This window comes from Gadus chalcogrammus, chromosome 14, assembly GCF_026213295.1.
Source record: "Gadus chalcogrammus isolate NIFS_2021 chromosome 14, NIFS_Gcha_1.0, whole genome shotgun sequence".
NCBI lineage: Eukaryota > Metazoa > Chordata > Actinopteri > Gadiformes > Gadidae > Gadus > Gadus chalcogrammus.
This window is the reverse complement of record NC_079425.1, coordinates 14,294,088-14,316,157: the sequence shown is the minus strand read 5'-3', so window position 1 is coordinate 14,316,157 and position 22,070 is coordinate 14,294,088. Positions and strand designations below refer to the sequence as shown.

Below are 22,070 nucleotides of genomic sequence, written 5' to 3'. Positions count from 1 at the left end.
CAAATCTCGGATATGTCGTTCTCGGGGCCCCGGGAAATGTGTGTAAACATTTTAGCCTCCCTAGCTATCTCGAAAAGGCCGGAAAAGGGGCGTGACCTCCAACAGTACAGTAAATGTACATAAGACAGAGGTTAGTTTCTAGTCCCCATTTTTTGTGGGATGGAGGTGTACATTTGTGGCTTAAGGTGTGTAGACACAGCTGGCCTGTGGCCACGTTTTTGAAGTCTGGGGTCAAAAGGTCAAAAGGAGCCGGCACCACGCCGCTTATGAGATAACAAAAAGTTAATGTGTATTTCTCTCGTAACTTTTTGTCATTATTAAAGAGAAGCCTGATTCTCAGATATGCGTGTTCGATGGCTAGGGTGTAGGTCTGGGAAGAACTTCAGGCCAAAATCTTGCAAGCGAGCCGCTGGGTGCAGGTGCAACGAGATGGAGCACTTGCTGAGTCATTTCCTGTAGGGCTGGAGCCATAGATTCAGACTTTATTGTCATTGTGCAAACTTGTACAATGAAATTGGGGTGGTGCTCACTACCCATAGTGCAAAATAAATAAAGCAGTGCAAAAAGCAAAAATACAAACACAAACAACAGCAATAGGCACAATAAATATAAATATGCAGACATAACATATAAGTAAAATAAATAAATATGGTAGAGGATTTCACATGTCCATTGGGGGGGGGGGGGGGGTCAGGCGTTAAGTAGACGAATTGCCCAGGGGTAGAAGGTATTCCTCAGCCTGTTTGTCCGGCTCCCAAGGGACCTGTATCTCCTACCCGAAGGGAGGAGTTGGAAGAAGCCATGGCCGGGGTGTGATGGGTCACTCAGGTTGAAGCGTATGAGTCCTTTGAGACCCCCTTTGATAAAAGGGGTTCTCAAATGTTGACCCTCAGTCACCTATTGCATCACTTGCCGTGCATCACCCAAGTGGGTGCTACACACTGGTGGTGGTTAGTGAGGTCCCCCCCCCCCCCCCTTCACTGTAGGCGTCTTTGAGTGTCTAGAAAAGTGCTAAATAAATTAAATGAATTATTATTATTATTATTATTACTTCCTTTAGGGTTTCGGCCTCCTAATTGATCATTGTAGTATAATTGAATGCCCTGTTTCATATATATGATACCTCCACCACTGGGACGTGGCAACAATTCTCCAAATCCATATGGGGAGGGGGGGGGGGTGATGCTTGTGGACAGTGTTGTACACTAGACATAAATAGGAAGCAAACTCAGGAGAAGGAATGACCTCTCAAAAATATATATTTAATAAATTGTTTCAAATAACCCTGCCTCGTTAAATCATTGAGCTTGGTGTTTTGCTTTCAAAAATAGGTTATAGAAGAAGTCTAAACTGCAGAAAATAAAAACATCCAAGCTGCCTTTTAAGGATACCTCGGAATATCTGTCTATTTTTTAACCGTCGGTCCCCAGTTTACGACAAAAACAACACAATTTACGGCGGCTCCTTTGCCGCGTGGTTTTTAGAGCCAATGGAAAAACCATGGACATAATAAAGGGAAAAACCCGTTGGCTTTTTGTCAAGGGAAACCATGGAAACCCAGGTCGACGCTCACTTCCGGGTTGGCCAACATACGTCATCACTCCACCACTCTATACTGTAAAAACACATGTTCAAGTTGAATGATAATGCATGAATCTATTCATGCTATTCATGACAATTATTTTGGCCATGGTGGATCCAGATCTGTTCCGGAGCATTTCTGCACCTCGGGCAACAGCGCAGGGTTGCCAGGTCCTGCCTGCAAAAAACGTCCTGCCCACATACCGTTCAAAATCCACCCAAAATGTCCTAGAAGCAGCCCAAGTTGTTGTTTTAGCAGCGAAATGCATTGTGTGTGTGTGTGTGTGTGTGTGTGTGTGTGTGTGGGTGTGGGTGTGGGTGTGGGTGTGTTGGGGTGCGTACGTGCGTGCGTGTGTGTGTGTGTATGTGTGCTTAGCACGCTATTTTATGTTGAAATGCGACGTAATCCAGTGTTCACGAAAACGTACACTGTCAACGTATGCTTTTGGCGACTGGGTTGGCTCTCAGATAAACGTGTTTCTAACCATAGATATATATAGAACAGTGTTCTATATATATCTATGTTTCTAACAAGATGATATTGTAGCGTCACAGGGTTTGGGAGGAAGGGGCGGGCCTTCTGAGAGGGGGTTCCGGGGGTTTCCTTCCGGACGGGAGTTTTGGTTGTTGTAGTTTTCCGGTGGAGCTGTGCCTGCCCATCCGATTGTGGAATCCAATAAACCTGCTATCAAGCTTACTTCGCTCAATACCTCGCCTGTGGTTATTACAATATCATTAAAAGTTACATAAAGTAACGGTTTAATAACACAAATGCAGGAAACACGTGAGCTGCTAGTTTAGCGAAAGCAGCGTCCCTAGCCACCTGACGTCGTTGAAACATGCGAGCGAGCCGATTAAATCTTCCTAATAACTATAAAACTAAAGATCAGACACAATCACTGACTGAAGATTATACAAGTAAAAAGTATATTTCTCGCTAGAAATGTTATTAGAAACACGTTTAACGGTGAATCGATCCTAAAATATTGTATTTCCCATTCAGATCATAAAGATTAATAAAGATCATACACATTCACTGATTGAAGATTATGCAAGGAAAATGTACATTTCTCGCTAGAAATGTCATTAGAAACACGTTTAATGGTGTATCTGTCCTAAAATATTGCATTTCCCATTCAGATAATAACGATTAATATGGCTACGTAACAATTTCACCAAATGCTAGGAGAACGTATCGCCCCCTGTTGGTGCTATTCCCCCATTCATTTCGAATGGAGAAGGACGCGTGTTCAGGGTGACGCTTTGGTCAGGCAAAGCGTCACTCTATCAGTGATGTTTACACTACATCCCTCCCTTCATCCCTCCCTTCATCCCTCCCTTCATCCCTCCCTTCATCCCTATCTCTTCTCCTCTCCCTATTATTCCTCCCTCTATACCTAGGGCTGGAGTCCGTCCCTGGGTGCTGCACTGTGGCTGAGATCACATTTCACAGTACTGTCAATGAAAAATAAAGAAACTTCTTCTTCTTCTTCTAATCTCTTGCTTTCCCTTCATCCCTCCCTCCATCTCTAACTCTCCATCCTTCTCTCTCGAACCCTGACTCCATCTCTAAATCTCACCTTCTCTCCATCCCTCCATTTCTCTCTCCTCCCTCCCTCTTACTCGACCCCTCACCTCTCCATCCCTCTCTTTCTCTCTTCCCCTTATCTCTTACTCAACCCCTCACCTCTCCATCCCCCTTCCCTCTCTACCAATTTATTCCTCAGCTCGTCGCTCTCTCTATCCCTCCCCATCCCTTTCTCACTCTCTCTCCCTCCCTCTCACCATCCATCTGCCTTTCTCCCTTGCCCCTTTCCTCTCTCCCCCTCCTCTCGAGGTAAAGGTATAAAGTCAATATTTGAGGATCTGTTCCCGGGTTCGCTTCAAAGAGATCGGAGCTCTACAGGGAAGCCAGCCTTTTAATACGTTTGTGTGTCAGACTGCAGGTGCGGGAGCGCGACCGTGTGCCAGTGTGTGCGTGTGTGTGTGTGCATACCTAAATGTAGAAAGATACAAGCTAACACACATAAAGTAGAGATCATGTGTAAATGGCCTATGTTCATATCTAAACACAACCGGCCACAAGCACACACACACACAACACAAAATCACTTGGGTAAACCGGGATATGTATAGACAGACACAGATGAAACGATAGCAGAGAGAGAGAGAGAGAGAGAGAGAGAGAGAGAGAGAGAGATCTCGATGAAGAGACCCCAGGCTTTAATGGGCCGGAGTGGGATAATATTATCACAGTGCAGCTTTCATTAACATTGAATGGAGCCTGTGTGCTGCACACTGGACGCTTGAAGTTAGCATGCTTGACACAAGCCGTTAGCACGCTTGACACAAGCTGTTAGCATGCTGCATGCTAGCATTTAGAATCAAGATGGCAACATTTAGAACACCGGTTGCTAGCAGTGACTTGGCACGTTGGCAGTTAGCATGGTGGAATCTAGCATTTTGCATGCTTGACGCTAACAGTTATCGGCCGATCATACGATAGACTACTACACACTGGACACAGATTTCATTAATACACTGAGCGGACAATGTTATCCAAAGCGTAGAAGTGAATCTGAGAACAATCAGAGCTTACATTCAAGTTTAGCTTAATGCAAGAAAATTCCAACTGTTTTTTACTGTGTTTTTAAGAAAACTGTGAAGGGTATGAATCTGAAAAACATGATTATGTAAATCAATACAAAGTGGGATATAATTCAACTCTTTTAGAAATGTTTTTAGAACTGATAAAGACATATATATTTTCAGAATTCAAACAATAGGTTAGGAACATTACTGTTGTATTTCCTAATAAACATGAATACTAATACAATTGTCTGGATCAATGTTCTTACTGTTTAATATAATAAGATCCATAGAACAGACGGTAATACATTACATTTATTAGACATCATCTCCAGACTACTTGTTCTTCTCCCACTTACTTTGTTAAATAAGACCTCAGTGGTGTGGTTTGGTCAGGACAGATTTGAATAATAAGTAAAGAGAAGAGTTTTAATCTTAGTTGAAGTCTCTTCTGAAGACATACCACCCAGCTTCAGTTTAATACTACAGAAGACATCAGGTGTCAACTCCTGTCAAACTGTCAGAGCCCTAAACGTCCTGCTTTTAGTGACAACACAAGCCTTTGCTTAGAACACACACACACACACACACACACACACACACACACACACACACACACACACACACACACACACACACACACACACACACACACACACACACACACACACACAGTGCAACAATCCAAGTGCAACGATCAAAACAATCAAAGTCTGTGTGTTTGCACCACGCATAACTCTTTGTACTCTATTTGTACTTTGTTTCGAAATATATTGTAAAGTATCATGTACTTTGCTCTCTCTCCCTCACGATACTGATACTAAATGTCAGTACCAGCTCAACATAGAATGTGAAATAAGAGCAGTCTGGCAGAGACTATAAATATGTGTTTTTTTATATATATATATATATATATATCACATATGCAAAGAAAAACATTGTATATTGTACTACTACTAGAACCTCAAATGGTCAGAAAATGCACAATGTAAGAGAAGGGAAAGAGGAAAATATGACCGTAGTAGACATGTAATTAGCTGGAGGGACGTGCAGCCCAGGGCTGCAGCAGTGCTCATATAGCCCTGCTAGCATGCTAGAGCAGCCCAGCTGGATGTTAGCAGCTTTAACTGGCCTTTCTTATAGCCCGCTGCATCTGTGTTGCTACCATGCTGCTAACACACTGCTAGTGCCGGAGGGGCTCTATGAGCATGCTATATTAGCGACACTGCTAATGCGCTAGAGGAGCAATGTTTACATGTAACAGTGGCATGCTATAGTGCTGCAGCTTCATTAACAGCATGCAATAGCAGCCCTGCTAGCGTGCTATAACAGCCCTGCTAATGTGCCTCAGTGGCAATGTTATGAGCATGCCGTATTCAAAACTCGCCAGTGTCTGAGGAGACTTGAGTGATGCATTGTTGACTGAATAATCATCTCTCTCCAAATACCCTTCCTCTAGCTAAAGAGCTTGGCTGCATCCCAAATCTCCCCCAATCATTCTCTCCCTCAATCCTTCTCTCCTTCCAGCTAATAGCTAACAGTAGCTCTGTGGCAATCTGGTGGCCGACAGTAAACACAGGTTTGATTCCCAAATGTGTGTGTATGCTACATGTCATTCCCTCCCTTTCTTTCAACTCTTTCCTGTCCATCCTAACTCTCTTTTCCATAAAGGCACAACAACAAGAACATGGAGTAGGAAAGATGTGTTCAGCAAATAAAACGGCAGCAAAATGACTAAACCAGAGACTTCTGCTCCCAATTACATTGTGCTTTGGGAAGCATCGCTGGAGATCTCATTAAGTTATTATGTCGCAGCAATTGTTTTGTTGTAGTCACCGCTGTTCCCATCACCAGCCTTTAAAAAGCAGGAGTGAAGGGGAACAGCAGCTTGAGTATAATTATATCATTACCAAGTCTTGTGCCGCAGAACTTTCTAGACAAAGATATAAAGTTCAGAAAAACACCCAGAATGATGTCAATTATATCAGTCAAACGCACCTTTACCAGAGGCTATTTAAAAAGTTAAAAAAAATGGCCCTCATTCATAGCATTGCGAAGAATTAAAGAAATACTAAATCCAGTCAATGTTTATGAGGTCACAACCTCTCTATTCCTGGAATTCAACTGTATCTTCAATCTCTCTCTCTCTCTCTCTCTCTCTCTCTCTCTCTCTCTCTCTCTCTCTCTCTCTCTCTCTCTCTCTCTCTCTCTCTCTCTCTCTCTCTCTCTCTCTCTCTCTCTCTCTCTCTCTCTCTCTCTCTCTCTCTCTCTCTCTCCTAATGTCCCTTCCTTGTGGATATTGTTTTAGGATTTGGATGATATTATTTTTTATTAAATCCAGACGGAGTGTGGTTTGATGCATGTGTATCACACAGGTCATCTCAAGGGCCTCATGAAACTAGTGTGTGTATTTGTTTTATTTTGTTATTTTCATTTAACAAAGCTTGTTGAGTTGGTTTGACTCTGCTTAAGGCTAACAGCTTTTGGTTAATAACATTCTCCAAAAACCGATCTCCCAAACACACACACACACCAACACACACACACACACACACGCCTGCTTTTTTTCCCCCAACAAATTAACATTTTAAGTCAAGCACAACCGTACAAACCACTCATCCACTGAAGGACGCACCCACACAAGACAAACACTCACATAAAAACATAAAAGCAAAAACACACAGCAATGTTCTGGCTGAATTAGTCAGACAGGGCCTCCAATACAGAACCAAGACCAGCATATGTACGGTGAGCACAGAGAGACATAAAGGCCCTCAGTCCAGCCTCCGTCTTCACCAATCTCAGGTGTGAGCATTTCATCTGAGGGCCGCTTGGGGAATTAGTGAGGGTGAACTGGTTCTGTGTTGGGTGACATCAGCGCTGGTATTCTAATGAGCTCTTGAAGGGGCAGTCTCAGCTGTAAGTAGGAATGTGAAATGAAGTTGAGGAGATAGAGTGGGGTAGCAGAACCCATATGGAGTTGCTAGGGTTAGGGTCTGGCCTGGCCTGAGGGAGAGGAAGTGACAGAGAGACCAAACACATTCATTAGAGAAAAAAAGGAGAAGGGGGAGACTGATAAGAGACCCAAACATGCAAGAGGTGGTGAGGGAGAAAGACAGTAAGACAGAGAGAGGTAGAACGAAAGGTAAAGAGAGATGGAAAGAGCGGGAGAGTTTTACCCAGAGAGAGAGAGAGAGTTTTACCCAGAGAGAGAGAGAGAGAGAGAGAGAGAGAGAGAGAGAGAGAGAGAGAGAGAGAGAGAGAGAGAGAGAGAGAGAGAGAGAGAGAGAGAGAGAGAGAGAGAGAGAGAGAGAGAGAGAGAGAGAGAGAGAGAGAGCGAGGGAGAGACAGAGCGAGGTAGAGAGAGGGAGAACAATAGATAACAGACCCAAACACGCCAGAGACAGGGTCAAATTAAAAGCATCTATAAAATGTTTTCTAAAGTGGTCTAACCCTGCGTTTCCTTTCCTCTCAGATCACAGAGAATCAAAGCATCTTCTTTACTCACTTCATTCCTGGCACGTGCGTCGTACGGAACGCGAGCCCTGGCTATCCACAGATCACAGAGACAGGAGACTTGGATTACAAACGCCTTGACTGGTAGCGCCGTAGCGTGCTAAAACAAGATTCTGTGTAACTTCCACCTATAGTCATAACCACCGGCATTCATATTCCTTTATCCCAAGCAACGTACAGTGAGTTCATTCATTAAGGAGCAGACATCTTATTGCCTTAAATTAAACCTTGAATCTTCCTGTTTCTAAGATACAGTCTTGGGAGACCGAGCACTTTGCTTGTTAATTGTTGCTTGTAGATAAATTGTCTCCTGTCTCCCTCGCTCTCCCACTAACCAACCAGATGACCCGCCATAGAGACTACACATTAGAAGAAGACGGATAGGGGTCGGAGGTCATCATTGGAGAGGACATCTTTTACGCTCCCCAGCTTATGAGCTCCCTTTGTCCGTTCTGTCTCCATCGTTCAGGGGGGCCTGGCTTGGGGGTGGTTTGTCCCATGTCCATGGGAACAGAGCAGCGCTACCCGCGCACCCCGTGAGAGAGGACAGTCAAAATACCCTCTTCCTACCCCTGCTCGTCATCATCCTCCTCCCCTCCTGCTCCCCCTTCCTCCCTCCAGTTCCTCCTCCCACCCCCTCATCTTCTTCCTTGTCCTCCTCTTCCTCCTCCTCCGTCCCCCTCCTCACCTCCTCCTCCATCACACATGACATGAAAACTATGCATGTGTGTGTGTGTGTGTCCATTTACGTGCAAGCTTTCTTGCATATGCATTTTTTTCTGCAATAAAAGTGGACACCAGGAGGAGAAGAAGGAAGAGGGGGAGGGAGAGGAAGAGGAGGAGGAGGAAGAGGAGGTGCGTTGGGTTTGGCAGGAATGCGTACTGGCAGTCTTTCCGAGTTCCCTTCATACTTTAGTGTTCGCAGTAGCTGCTAGCAGCCACTGTAGCCGCCAGCCTCCCCACAGCCCTTCACCGGGTGGTGGAGGCAGTGAAAAACACACTTTTAGATATTTAAAGAGTGTGGCCTGTCATTGTAGCGTGCCCAGGGGTTCAGGAGGGCCAAACTGACTCAGCAGATTTAGTGTCTGAAACCACAGCCAAAACACTGGGTTCAGCCTGCTAACCCCCCCCAACACCACGGCATGGTGGGATATCTTTAGGCCCAGGCAGAGATAGAGGGAGAGACAGAGAGAGAGGGGGAGAGGGAGGGGGAGAGAGAGAGAGAAAGGGAGGGAGATAGATAGACTGAGAGAGGAGGCCGGTTAGAGACAGAGATCGAGGGTGACCGAGGAAGAGATCAGGACAGGGAGTGAGAGATCAAGACAGAGAAAGAGAGGTCGTTAAAGTGAAATTGACTTAATGATACGCCTCAGACAGTTCATTAGAAGTCCTACGACTCTGCGTCTCTCCAAAACCGTTTGCTTCGTCTGCGTACGGAATAGCTGATAGCTGCTCGCTGGATGCAGGCACAGGGATCACGTAGACAGGAGAGACAAGTCTTGGCCTGTCTGTCTGTCTCTCTCTCTCTCCCTCTCTCTCTCTCTCTCTCTCTCTCTCTCTCCGTCCCTCTGCTGCTATCGTCTGTCTCTTGGGGATAAGGAGGGCAAGGTCTCAACATCTTAACAAGTTGTCATGGCGATGCGGGTCGCCGTCCTGATTACCTGATATTACTACGGTTAGGGTCTGAGATCAAAACGCCTGGCAGGGGATGACGAGGGCACACAGACCCAGCCACGCAAACAGACAAGAAGAACCCAAACAAGAGGGAAGGGGTTTGGCTGAATATCTTCAGTAGTGCTTACGAGCTGGGCAGCAACGAGGAACACATGATACACAGAGGATGGAACAATCCTTGGAACCTGGAGGGTTGCTAGTTCAATCCCTCAGCTCTGCCTGGTAACAGAGCCAAGGTGTCATTGCGAGGGACACCGACATAGGCCCTCGCCGTAGATTATACGCACCTCGCCTCCATATAGGTCAAACAACACGTTGTCAGATAGACAGGCGGCCTGCTTGGGCTGCTTAGTCATGGTTTCCAATAAATTTCAGTTCTACAAAAGTGACCGTAAACTGGGCAATAGACTGCTATAGACAGGAGCTAACCATTAGCTGGTCTTCGTGGGAGGAAGGTCGCACCACTGTTTACTCTACAGCGTGTACACACACACAACCCACACACACTCCAAACCCACCGCACATGCTTAGAAACATGAGCACTCACACACACACACACACACACACACACACACACACCAATTACATCCCATGCAATTATACACATAAACACCCAACCTTCTACTGAAAAATATTATCAGTTTTTTTTCTTTGAAAAGTGAAGTGCACTGCACTTTGACATGGACACACACACACACACACCGTCGAACAAGAACACAAACATCTATACACACTAACGCACATCCAAACATCCATAAACACACACCAACAACACACACATCTTTACACAAAAACACACAAACACACAATCTTTGGAGAAAAAACACGAAAAATGGGAAACACAAACACAGACTACCAAGAACACACGTATACCTACACACGCAAAGACAAACACACATACTGCCATACACACACACGCACACTAGGACCCAGACCTTGGAAGGCGTTGAGGTGGCGGGAGAGGAGGAGGCGCAGAGAGGAGCTGGTAGTGTGGAGGAGGGTGAGGAGGTCCTGGCGGGCTGACAGCTGGTAGCGCTCCTCCATCTTCCTAGTGCAGCAGGTATGGTTCCTGGACACACACACCTGGAGTCCGGACGCTGGGAGAGGATGGAGAAGAGAGGTGTCAAGAAGTGACATCACATTGAGCTAAACATGACAAGATTTGGGGGAGTAAAACAAAGGGTTAGGGTTAGAATTGACATTTTTATAATATACTAGAGTTTTCTCAACCTCTAGTTGTAATTAAACCTATAGCAATATTGTGAAAACCCCAGTCAATAATGTAACAAATTTCTAAGCACATAATATAATAACATTTTGCCTATAATTTTACATGGTATAACATTCGTTGACCACATGTGACTCTTAAAAGCATTGCAAACATTTAAATATTTTTTAACCATTCAGCGAACAAAGGGCAACAGGCTGATTATCATTTAGGGGGGCCACTCAATGACATGAAGAATCAACACGCCCACTGAAGTGGAGAAATACAGACTTTCTACTCCACATTCACATATACGGTCATTTACATTTCTTACGGAGAAAATACTACCTCAAGGGTAGTGTTATTCAGGAGATTTTCAGGGTACAAATGTCAGGATATGTTGTTCACACATACGGCCCATCAGGAGAATATCAGGACTTACACGTGTGTCTGAAAGCATCTAGTGTGTGAGCATTTGATTGCATAATAACTAGGGCTGTCAAATTAACGCGTTAATTTCGATTAATTAATCACAGAAAAAAACGCTGATTAATCGCATTTCTATAGTGCCCTTTGACCCGGTGCGTCATTTGCGTTGGAACAAAATGGAGGCAGTCGAGAAGACGCTGCTCGGCCCCGTGAACGGAAAATTCAAGTTTAAACAACTCCCAGACGGAACTGTAGATAGCAACACCGTTATCTGCAATCTCTGTAGTAAGGAATTTTCCTATCACCGGAGTTCATCAACCCTTAAATATCACCTCAACGCAAAACATTTGGCGGCAAGCTTGCAGGTATGAGCTGCCAAAGCCCCTGAAGCTAGCGCTAGCAGCTAATTAATTTGATCTTAAAATGCACCGTATGTTAATGAAAGACATGTTTTCAATAAAAGAGACATTGAACTTTAAAGTCTATTATGTATATTATTCATTGAATCACTCATCTCCCATAATTTACTTGAATTAAATTATTTTTAAATACTTTCTCGTAAAATGTAAGTATGCGATTAATTTTGATTAATTAATCACAGAGCCTGTAATTAATTAGATTCATTTTTTTTTAATCACTTGACAGCCCTGATAGAAACATTATAAAATGAGTCAATTTATGATAACAGGGGTAATTGTTCAATTGAAAGTGTAGTATACTATGGATGCAAATCAATTATTAAAAAGCTTTTAGTTTTATTCAGGGCTGAAGAGAATGCAAGGCAACTACAATTGGTTAGTTGAAAATAATAATCATCATTGAGATAAACATCTCTTCCAGTGTCCTGGCCAAGAAAGCAGCAGTAGCCTACAGTCCTGCATAGCATACACAAAACATAAGAAAAAAACACATAAAACAACTAAAACGGTCCGCAGGGGGGAGGGGGGACATCAATATCGCAAGACGTTTGGGGAGGCTAAAGTGGGAGATTAATATTAAGTTTGATCAAAAAAGACATTTCGGGAGGCACAAGGAGGAGGGTAATATTAAATTTGAGCAACAAAGTGTAGTCTTGTGGTGGACTCTATAGACTAATTCACCATACTATGTTATTGACATGTTTTCGTTCTGTGTTATAGAGACACTGTCTCTTTAAGATCACGTCACTTATGTATTGATATGCCGGTCGGTGCGATGTTTGAATTTAACGTTTTTCATATGACAAAATGAACGACCCGCAGTTGCTTGTCGAGGTGAGAAATTGTCTCTTCCCTTATTTTATCGCAATTTCTACAGTCTATAGACAGTACGCGTTACCTGGGAGAGTTTGTCGACGTCAGAGCCGTTATGTTTAAAAGCATAATGTCTTAGCTTGGCGAGTATGTCGCTGTCTTTGTCTCGACATGCGGTGTGTGCACGCGTGTGTGTGCGTTTCCATGTATGTTCGTGCGCATGTGTGCAGTGTGTGCATGCGGTGTGTATGTGCGTGCTTGCAGTGTATGTATGCGTTTGCGCATGCTGTATGTGTGTGTGAGCTGCAGCCTGCTTGGCACATGCGCACATGAGTAACTTCAGTAACTGGTGCGACAAGCCTGCTATTATAGTAGTAATATATATAGATATATAAACTATAATATGAAGTTCGACTCAGCACTATAACATTATAATAACATATATATTATAATAATATGCAGTTTGACTAGGGAATACATTCAAGTATGGGAGAAAGAGCCACTGTGAATACTGTTTTAGACTTAAGCAATTGCTAGTCATCCAGTAGATGCTTTTAACGAGGGGAACTTACAGTGGATTCAGAAACAGCTTATGAAGGACAAAGTAGTGGTTAGGGCATCTTTCCCAAGGTAGGCGGCAGACATTGGGGATCTTACCCAGTACCTCTTGGTCCTGGCCCCTTTAAGAGAGGGTTGGTCAGATAGTCAGTCCTCTTACCCGAGGTGGAGAGGATTTCGGTAGGACTACAATTCAGTGATTTTTGTATCTTCGCCAAAATGATCTTAGACATGATGTATTACTGTGGATATTAAATGTAGTAAAGAAATGCGTGTGTTTTACCTCAGAATCTATGAGAGCTATAGAATATCTCGTAGTAGTGTGCAAGCTACAGGCCTCAACACGTCGTGTCCACTTGTCAGAAGACATCTTGAGCCAAAACCTGATCGCCTTCTCATACTTTCCACCACACTGAGAGAATTCTGAGCAGACGGGGTGAAACTAATCATCTTTAAGATGTGCGTGTGTGTGTGTGTGTGTGTGTGTGTGTGTGTGTGTGTGTGAGTGAAAACTGGCTCCACAACATGTTGAGGCAGAATCTGAAGGCCTGTTAGCACCAGCGGGGGGCCAGCTACTGCTAACCACTATCACCGCTAGGCGATGAGCGCAGCTTGAGGAATGCCAGCCCTACCAGATAAGAGGACATGAGAGCACAGTGGGTAGCGCTTTCTTAACCTAAATACTTCCCCCAGTCTTCCTCAGCCCAGCGCCAGTAGCCGGCTTCTGGGTGCAGAGATAGACCTCCTGCTGGGTGATTGCCCAGCATCCACTGCTCCTGAGCGGGAGCGGACGTGGAATAAGGACCCCCTGGTGCGGGTCTCTGAAAGCTCGCAGTTGGTTTTATTGAGCCTACTAGATCTAGTTGGAGGGCAGGATGGTTCTGGTGGTTGGAGTGTCCACGCGCAGCTGAGAGGGTCCGGGTTCAAGCCTGGAATGTCCACAGTGGTCTTGGCATCCTTGAGCAAGACGCCCCCTAACCCCAACCTGCTCCCTAAAGATGAATCCGTCAGTCACCATGGATAAGGTGTCAGAAAAAGTTAGAATTCATGGCCATAAAATAATTCCTGTTATTGTCTTGTCTATGTGTTGTCTTGTTTCCATGTTTTGTTTCTTTGTTTTGTTTCTATGTCTTGGTTATAAAATTAAGTAGCACTTTTGGGGTTATATATTCATGGTTGAATGCTCTTACTGTAAGTCGTTTTGGATAAAAGCATCAGATAAATGTGTTTAATACAGTCGATTTTTGGAGAATAAACCTGTTCTTCAAGCTACAATGGACCAGTGATTTCCGATTGAATTGTCCCTTATCGTCCACGATATCAAACTGAACAAACAAGTTCAACAGATGAACAAACCCAGCGTAACTTGTGTCCTCAGCTTCCCTTTTTCTAACAATATTAGGCAACATGATTTCAAGAAAAAACATCTGCTGTCTTTTGGAAAGGAGTTAAAGCATAACGTCGGCAAAAATGGCAGTACTTTGGTACACGTAAAGTTCAAGTACTTGACAAGAACAGTACAAGTACTTGCCACACGTTAAGTACAAGTATATTGGCACAAATAAACTCAAAGTACTTGACACAAGTACAGTTCTTGAGTTAAAGTGCTCCGGTACTCAGGACCCAGTTTAGGGCTGGCGGCCAAGTCAGGGGTTATAGTTTCAGACAAAAGCCTGCGCTTTGGAAGACGAGGTGTTGGCTACTGACGGGAGGATTAAGAAGGATTACTCATAGAATATTACTGGACCCACGCATGATATAAACCAATTACACACAGGTTAATCAGAGGAGGGAATCAAGGCACATGAAGACATGTTTTAAAGATGGCGAAGAGTAGACTATGGCCTACCCAGATGCAAAAGGAATGGATAACATATGTGCATTTATTTCATTTTTTATAAGACTATGTAAAAGGTTATGATAAATTAAGTATATTTACATAACCATTATAAATTAACATAGTTCTTTTGACTCTCTGTTGACTCTTCAGAATAACATGGTTTATTGTGGCATGTTCCCTGTATATCTGTACTTTTATAATGGACAGTAAGTCTATCAATTTTTTGATCCATTCTGTTTTATGGCGGTTCCACCACGTGATCTTGTCCGTTTCAAACATCATTAAGACCATTAAGCAACATAATAATGACCCACCTCAGCAGGTAGGTCAACAAAGCTGTCCACACACGTCCAGGTAGGCCTACACGAGATACAGCTTTGCCTGCAAAACTGCACTAATATTTATGATATTACTGATATTTATCACCCACAACACTCGACTTCCAAGATTTTGTTTCGGAATATCATTTTTTTGGATGGTTGAAATTAGGAAAATAAACACAACCTCGATATCGCTCTGGTGTACAGACAATTTGATCGTATTACCAATGATCTTCACTTATCGTGTCTGTGGAATATAAGACGAATAAAAATGTTTTTATCAAAAGATTCCCCATGGGTGCAAGCAGACTACCGATACAAAAAGTATTAAATTAAGTGGTGTTTCTTTCATTAAAACAAAACTTAACCATACCTGTTCTTGGACTTGAGGGGACTAATTTCACAGGTCCGATTTGCTTGAGCTGGAAAACTTTGCGAACTTCATCGCAGGTGGTTGGGTCGCCAAACGTTAACGCAGCGCAACATGCCAATACCAAAACGCAGTTAATTTTCCCTATTAGCGCCATCCTTAAACCCAGGTAGACACACACGCTTTCATTACACTCACCCTAACCATTGCCTCGAAGGGGGAAAGTTTCATTAGGTGAGTGCCATTCCCTTATTCACAACCGTAATGCAAACGTATGACGCCTCAAATGACGCCTAAATCCAACATCCAAGTGACTGTAATGTTGGTGAGGTCGCTTTGATTCTGTTTTGTTTTGAAGAGTGTGTGCAGTTCCGATCAGAGTTGGTTCGCGTCAGATAGGGGTGATTCTTGGAAAACCTTGGAGTCGTTGTAACAACGCCATCTAGTGGATGGACCGTGTCCTCACCCTTCACTAATTTATGTCGGTAAAGCGTCTTTAGTATTCTCTCCCTCCTTAGAGCAGGAAGAACATATTTGAGTGTTATTCCTAAAGAACATTTCTGGTGAGGTTCTAAATCTTTGAGTTAAAAACTTTACTGCTGAGAAATAATATAATAATATTAAACACAACATACTCACTATTCCTAAAACTATTTTCTTTAACCTTTATCCATTACATGGTTGACACACGAAAACACACTCAAAGACTATCCAGCACTAGGGCAATTCATCACAATATCCATTTTTTATTAAACTGTTAACACATAAAATGAGAGGAATTAGACCGAGATGGTGCTATAATGTCTCGCTGCGGCTTGTAGGACATGGGACATCAAACGACTGACGTCACAGACTAATTACTGAAACAACCTAATTGTGATTGCAAAAACATGCATTTGTGAAATTAGTTTTTGATGGGTCCACTCCTTAAGCCAGGGGTGTTTCTAGGTTTCATAAACATCCGTGGCCTAGCCTAGCCCAGACGGAAAATGAAAATGCCAAAATGATTTATATGCTTTATTTTGCATGAAAAAATTGTCATAATGCTTCACCTAAATAAACAAAATGCGCAGTTTATTATAGCTTAAAATAGCTACCTGACTGCTGTGCTGCATATCCCCAAATGTCTAAAGTTCCATTCAAGTTATTTCAGATTAAAATTAATACAAGTGAGACAGACTTTACACACACATCTGACTGGGGATAGGATAGGTTAATTCACTTGAGGTGGTAAAAAGGTTATGTTTTTAAACTGTTAATTCTCTTGCCAGAATGACTATCTAGACTAGGCTAGTACTTTTTACTTTTTTTTTTTTTTTTTACCTAAAAATTATATTCGGGGCTAATTAAACACAGGGTCTGTGATTAGGATGTCTGGGTTCAGGGTCTGCATTCAGGGCCTAATCGACCAGGTAAACACGTGACCTGCCGTCCTCCTCCGAGCTCAATACATTCATGATCCAAAATCTCACCGCAGCTGACCTCAGATCTGGTGAACTGGGCTTGTATTTCCTTCACTTCATATGTTTCGCTCAATCCTGTTGCTGGAGGCAGAGTTATTTGCAGACAAACTAGACCAGCCCATGAACATTTTAAAATGTAAATACACAGACATTTCTGTATAATTAAGGTGTATGACAGCTCCCTCTGCTGGACAACAGTCTCACACCAAACTAAATTTTCCTTGAACCAACGTAGCTATAGCCAAGGGCGTCAGTTTGTTTTAATAAGTGGTGGGGACAATAACCATAAGCTTGAGTGTGGTTTGAAAAGTGCTGGGTACCCTTATGTAAGCTATTCATCCATTCAACGCTGCATTACAATATGCTCTAGTCTACAGTGTATTGTCAGGTGTTGAAAATCCTATTCAAACAATAAAAGTTGAAAACCACAGTTTGTGTTTTGGCTTGTTTTGCAAAACGGCGTTGGAAACACCAGGGTATTGGCTCGGGATATGTAATACACACAGGACAAAGAAAAGTGTTGGCAATTTAACACTTATCTTGACATCAACAAAGTTGACCAGACAAACAATGCCAGACTGTAAAGGGGGTACGAAATGAAACGAGGTACTGAGCTTTTGAAGACGAGCAAGGGCTGTGTGGCAACCCGCCACGCTGAGCGCACCAACTCCTCCCAAACAGGACACCATTTCCTTGGTGAAAGCCAAAAAAGGCATGTTTATTTAAGAACATAAAAGTCTCTCCAAACACAAAAACTTAAACCTCGGGAGGAATCAGCGGTCCCCCTTTTTCGTGGGTGGAAACCCGTCACCCACGAGGACCGGTCTCTCCTTGCAGGAGCTCCAAGGCTGGGAGAGCCCCGAATGAGTGGAGAAGCAGGCTATTTAAGCCCTGCTTCTCCACTTGTTCCTCAGGTGCTCCCAATATCCTTAATTGGCCTCGGCCGGGTTGCCACACTCCTCCACCCTTTGCTGAAGCCTCGGGTGGCCTTTCGGAGGTGGCAGCGGTCCGGCGCGCAGCATGGCTGCTTCTGCTGCCGGCGTGGCTCGTCTCGCGGCCTAGTCTCCCGCAGTCTCGTCTCCCGCGACCTCGTCTCCCGCGACCTCGTCTCCCGCGGCCTCGTCTCCCGCGGCCTCGTCTCCCGCAGCCTCGTCTCGGGCTGCGTCGTCTCTGGCGGCGTCGTCTCTGGCGGCGTGTCGTCTCTGGCGGCATCGTCTCTGGCGGCGTCGTCTCTGTTGCGTCGACTCCGGCTGCGTCGGCCCCGGCTGCGTCGTCTCTGGTTTGGGGGTGGCTTGAGGTGGGCGCTCCCACCCAAAATGGCCCGTAGCTCGGTCGAGTTGCCTGCATTCTCCACCATATGTGGCAACCCGCCACGCTGAGCGCACCAACTCCTCCCAAACAGGACACCATTTCCTTGGTGAAAGCCAAAAAAGGCATGTTTATTTAAGAACATAAAAGTCTCTCCAAACACAAAAACTTAAACCTCGGGAGGAATCAGCGGTCCCCCTTTTTCGTGGGTGGAAACCCGTCACCCACGAGGACCGGTCTCTCCTTGCAGGAGCTCCAAGGCTGGGAGAGCCCCGAATGAGTGGAGAAGCAGGCTATTTAAGCCCTGCTTCTCCACTTGTTCCTCAGGTGCTCCCAATATCCTTAATTGGCCTCGGCCGGGTTGCCACAGCTGCTGGTAGCATATGTTATGCTGCATTAAAAAAAGAAAAAAAAAACAAGCACCCAGAGGAGAATTGCATCTGCCAAATCCTGACCACCAGTAAACACTTGCGAAGGACCAATGTGGACTTCACTCGTTACAACATCATAAGCAAATTGCCCGCAAATAAAATCCCCTACAGTATAGGATAATCACACAGGTTATGCGAGAACATATTTATGTCAGGATAGGCCTACCAGGCTCCAAGTCGTCACATATCTCAATCAGACAAAACAACTATAACCACATTGGCATAGCAATCGCACCGTGTGTAGTTGCTACTAGCTGCAATCTATATATACAATGCATACTAGCTGGAGCACCAACCAGAATCAGATCACAATCGCTTAGGACCGTGGGTAACCTTTGGCCAGGTCATCACGAGCAAACAGAACCAGCAGCAAAGTTTACGTAAACCAATTTCTTACCTTATGTGGCCCTCCACATGCAGGCTAGATGATGTATCCATATCGTTATCCAGTGTCACAAACATGCTTTTTACAGGAAGCAAAAGGACGGGACCGGCTATTTTCTGAATAAAAATGTCAATTTTGGCTGTCTGTCTTGAAACTTCTCCAGTGCGTTCACACCAAACGCGATGGGTCGACAGGATCCGATACAAAGTGAATGTATAGACGCGTATCGCGCGAATTTTCCGCGAGAGAAAACCGGCGATAAGTTTTGATTTGTCACGCCACACTTTCGCCGTGCACAGGCGAGCGCGTTCACGAGGATTTGTGGCGCGACAAATTTCAACTTTGACACGAATTTCGCGTGATGACAGCCAATCAGCGTTCAACAGCGTGGCCACTGAGTGACATGTGTAACGTAACAGCCAATCAGCGTTCAACCGTCAAACTCAGTGCAGTGCAGTCTGGGGTGAACTGCAGCATGGAGGAGAAAGTGATTGTTGCTGTTTGCGACTCTCGGAGCTCTATATATAATAGTATATAATATAATTGCATATATATAATATCACGGCCAAAAGCTCAGTGCGCCTCCGGATGGCCGTAGCGCGGGGAGCTCTCATAGGGATTGGATTGGGCTTCTCGGGGTTTGTTTACCGGCGTTGCTATGGGTTCCGGTCTTGTGTGTTCCAACGGTTTATGTAGGCCTATCTAATAAATGATGGCTTCGTGCGCGCCCATCGCATGATTTTAGACTCGACGATTTCGGTTGAGTATGTGGGGATTTTTTCAGTGGTGGGGACAAAATTCGTATTTGAAATAGTGGGGGGGGGGGGGGGGGACATGTCCCCCCCGTCATCGACGCCTATGGCTATAGCACATTGATGTGAGACGGGTTGGTGGATTGAACGGGTTGTAGTAGCAGAGAATGGCCAGCGGGGCAGAATGCACATTGTTAATTACATAAATAGGCATGAATTTTGTAGTAATATGGAGGTTTCATATTTTTACAAAATGGATTATGTGAACATTGCAGAATAACAATCATGGATGTTAATGTATTGCAGGAGTTTAGCTTGACATTAACCAAGTTTAAGGACAATTAAATGAACCACAACAAACATGTAGAAGTCAATGTGGGATTTTAATATATAAACAAAAACACTTGACAGAAGTTGAATACAATTTTGTAAAGGAAAGCAGAGGAAAACATTTTCCCAAATGAATCTTTTCAAAATGTCACCACCATTCCGAAAGCAAGTGAAGAGGTTTGTGTAAAAGCAGTCCTCCCTGACCAGCTCTGTCCCTGACTCTAAACCCTGACTCTCAACCCTAACGCTAAACCCTCTGAGGGCAGGAAGACGCGCCTTCAGTGTAAAGTTTTGAACTACAGAGAAGGAAGAAAAGAGGAAGCAGTAGAGAGTATTGAAGTAGTGAGGTTAGTGACAGACGTGAGGGAAAGGCGTGTGGAAGCACACGGTTACATGTGGGGTCAAGAAGATCACTCCCACTGGAGGTCATTGATCCATCAGCCACAGACTGCTGAGCTCAGCAGGTCTTCTGGAGGACGAGGCTCAGATGAACTGATGAGACGGGACCAGCAGGATGTCAGGATCAGGGCGGGTTTAGCTCAGGTGTGTCTACCCCCGACCAAACAGGATCAGGTGAGGTTCAGCTCAGGTGTGTCTGCCCGGACCAAACAAGGACAATGATTAGGTTCAATATTCAAAAGATGCAACATTATCTGAACCAAAGACAAGTCATTAAGGAGCAGGCAGGCTTTAGGTCGCCTTGCTCAAGGACGCATCACTGTATTCTGAGGACTTGAACCCGGCACCATTGGTTTGAGAGTTGAACCCCCAACCCCCTACCTAGTCCACTATGTCGAGATAATGCATATTTACGAAGAATCCTTGATGGTAGAGTCCTGGTGGTCCTCAGGATTTACCTTCCAGATGTATGGCTTCTCCATCAGTCCTCCAGCTATGGATTCCTGGTCTGGTTTCAAACACAGTTGGTCTCAGCAGTAAATCACCTGGGACACAACACACCCCACCTCCTGTATCTGAGGTTCACTTGTAAAATGGAAGACAAATTTAAACACTTAAATTAGACAACGTCTGCAGATTGTCGCGTTCAGCAATTCATCCTCTACGGTCGTAGCAACACTAGTAACATTAATGGCTCATATGACTCTTGCATAACCCCCGTATGAATTAACTCACAGCTTGGCACAGATTTAAAGTCATAAGATGATCAAAACCAGACCTAAACTACCGTGGATTTTAGTGTTTCAGATGAGCTTGGTGATGGTTACCCTCTGGTCCGGTGCTGCAGGCCCCTGGTCTCCAGCCTCAGTCTCCGGTCCACCCTGGCACCACAAGCCTCCGGTCCCCAGCCTCTCAGCCTCGCCTTTGAGCTACAGCAGCAGGTTTATATCAGCATTTGCCCAACAATAAACTTATTTGACTCATCCGAAACCGAGTTACCCAATTAATTGAACTATTATTTTATAACTCAAGGCCAGAAAAGACTTGAGACCAGACATGAGCATCCCGTTTTTGGGAATGAAGACAGAGCAGTCCACAAGTTTAAAGAAGTGGTTCAGGCCATGCAACGAAACTGACCTGAGAAGACCACTCACACAGAGCACTGACCTGTTCTGGAGGACTTCTGACAGGAGGTGGAGGTCTGGCTCTGGGTGAGGAGGTGGATGTCTTGCTCTGGGTGAGGAGGCAGACACCTTGGTACAAACTACATGTTACCTTTTTAACCTTGTACAGTTCTAGAGTATCTTCTACTGTAACATGTTGGAACGACGGCCATTCGTTTAGCTTTAATATTATCCAGTTGGTAACTCTGCACCAAAGTCGTTGTTTAACGTCATTCCATTGGGTAGGGTTTAACTTCTGTGGCAATTAATGACAGTAGATATTTAGAAGGTACAAAAGCTGAAACAAAGAACACTAAGCAGTATCGATATTAAATCAAATATACTCAGCCATATTCAGGTGCTGGGTTCCGTTGAAGAAATGTCAAATTATCTTCCACCTTGAAATGATTTTCAGCCTTCGCTGATGTCAAAAATGGGCCCGCAAGTAGAACGCCGTTTTGTACGCAGTGAGAGTGCCGCAACGTCATCGAGGTTAAAAGTACGGCGCAACCATCGGAAATTA

General features: G+C 44.4%; 1 protein-coding gene across 1 annotated transcript in view; it reads right to left on the bottom strand.

Annotated features, from left to right (window-relative positions):
* LOC130404019 (glypican-5-like) overlaps positions 1-15,694 on the bottom strand; it is a 125,201-nt gene extending 109,507 nt beyond the window's left edge. Inside the window, exons 1-2 of the mRNA XM_056608612.1 lie at positions 15,320-15,694; positions 10,296-10,457 (exon numbers count right to left, since the gene is read on the bottom strand). Coding sequence (XP_056464587.1) covers positions 10,296-10,457; positions 15,320-15,473 — 316 coding nt within the window. The 5' untranslated portion in view covers positions 15,474-15,694. The remainder of the gene's footprint in view (positions 1-10,295; positions 10,458-15,319) is intronic.
* Positions 15,695-22,070: the final 6,376 nt, after the last annotated feature.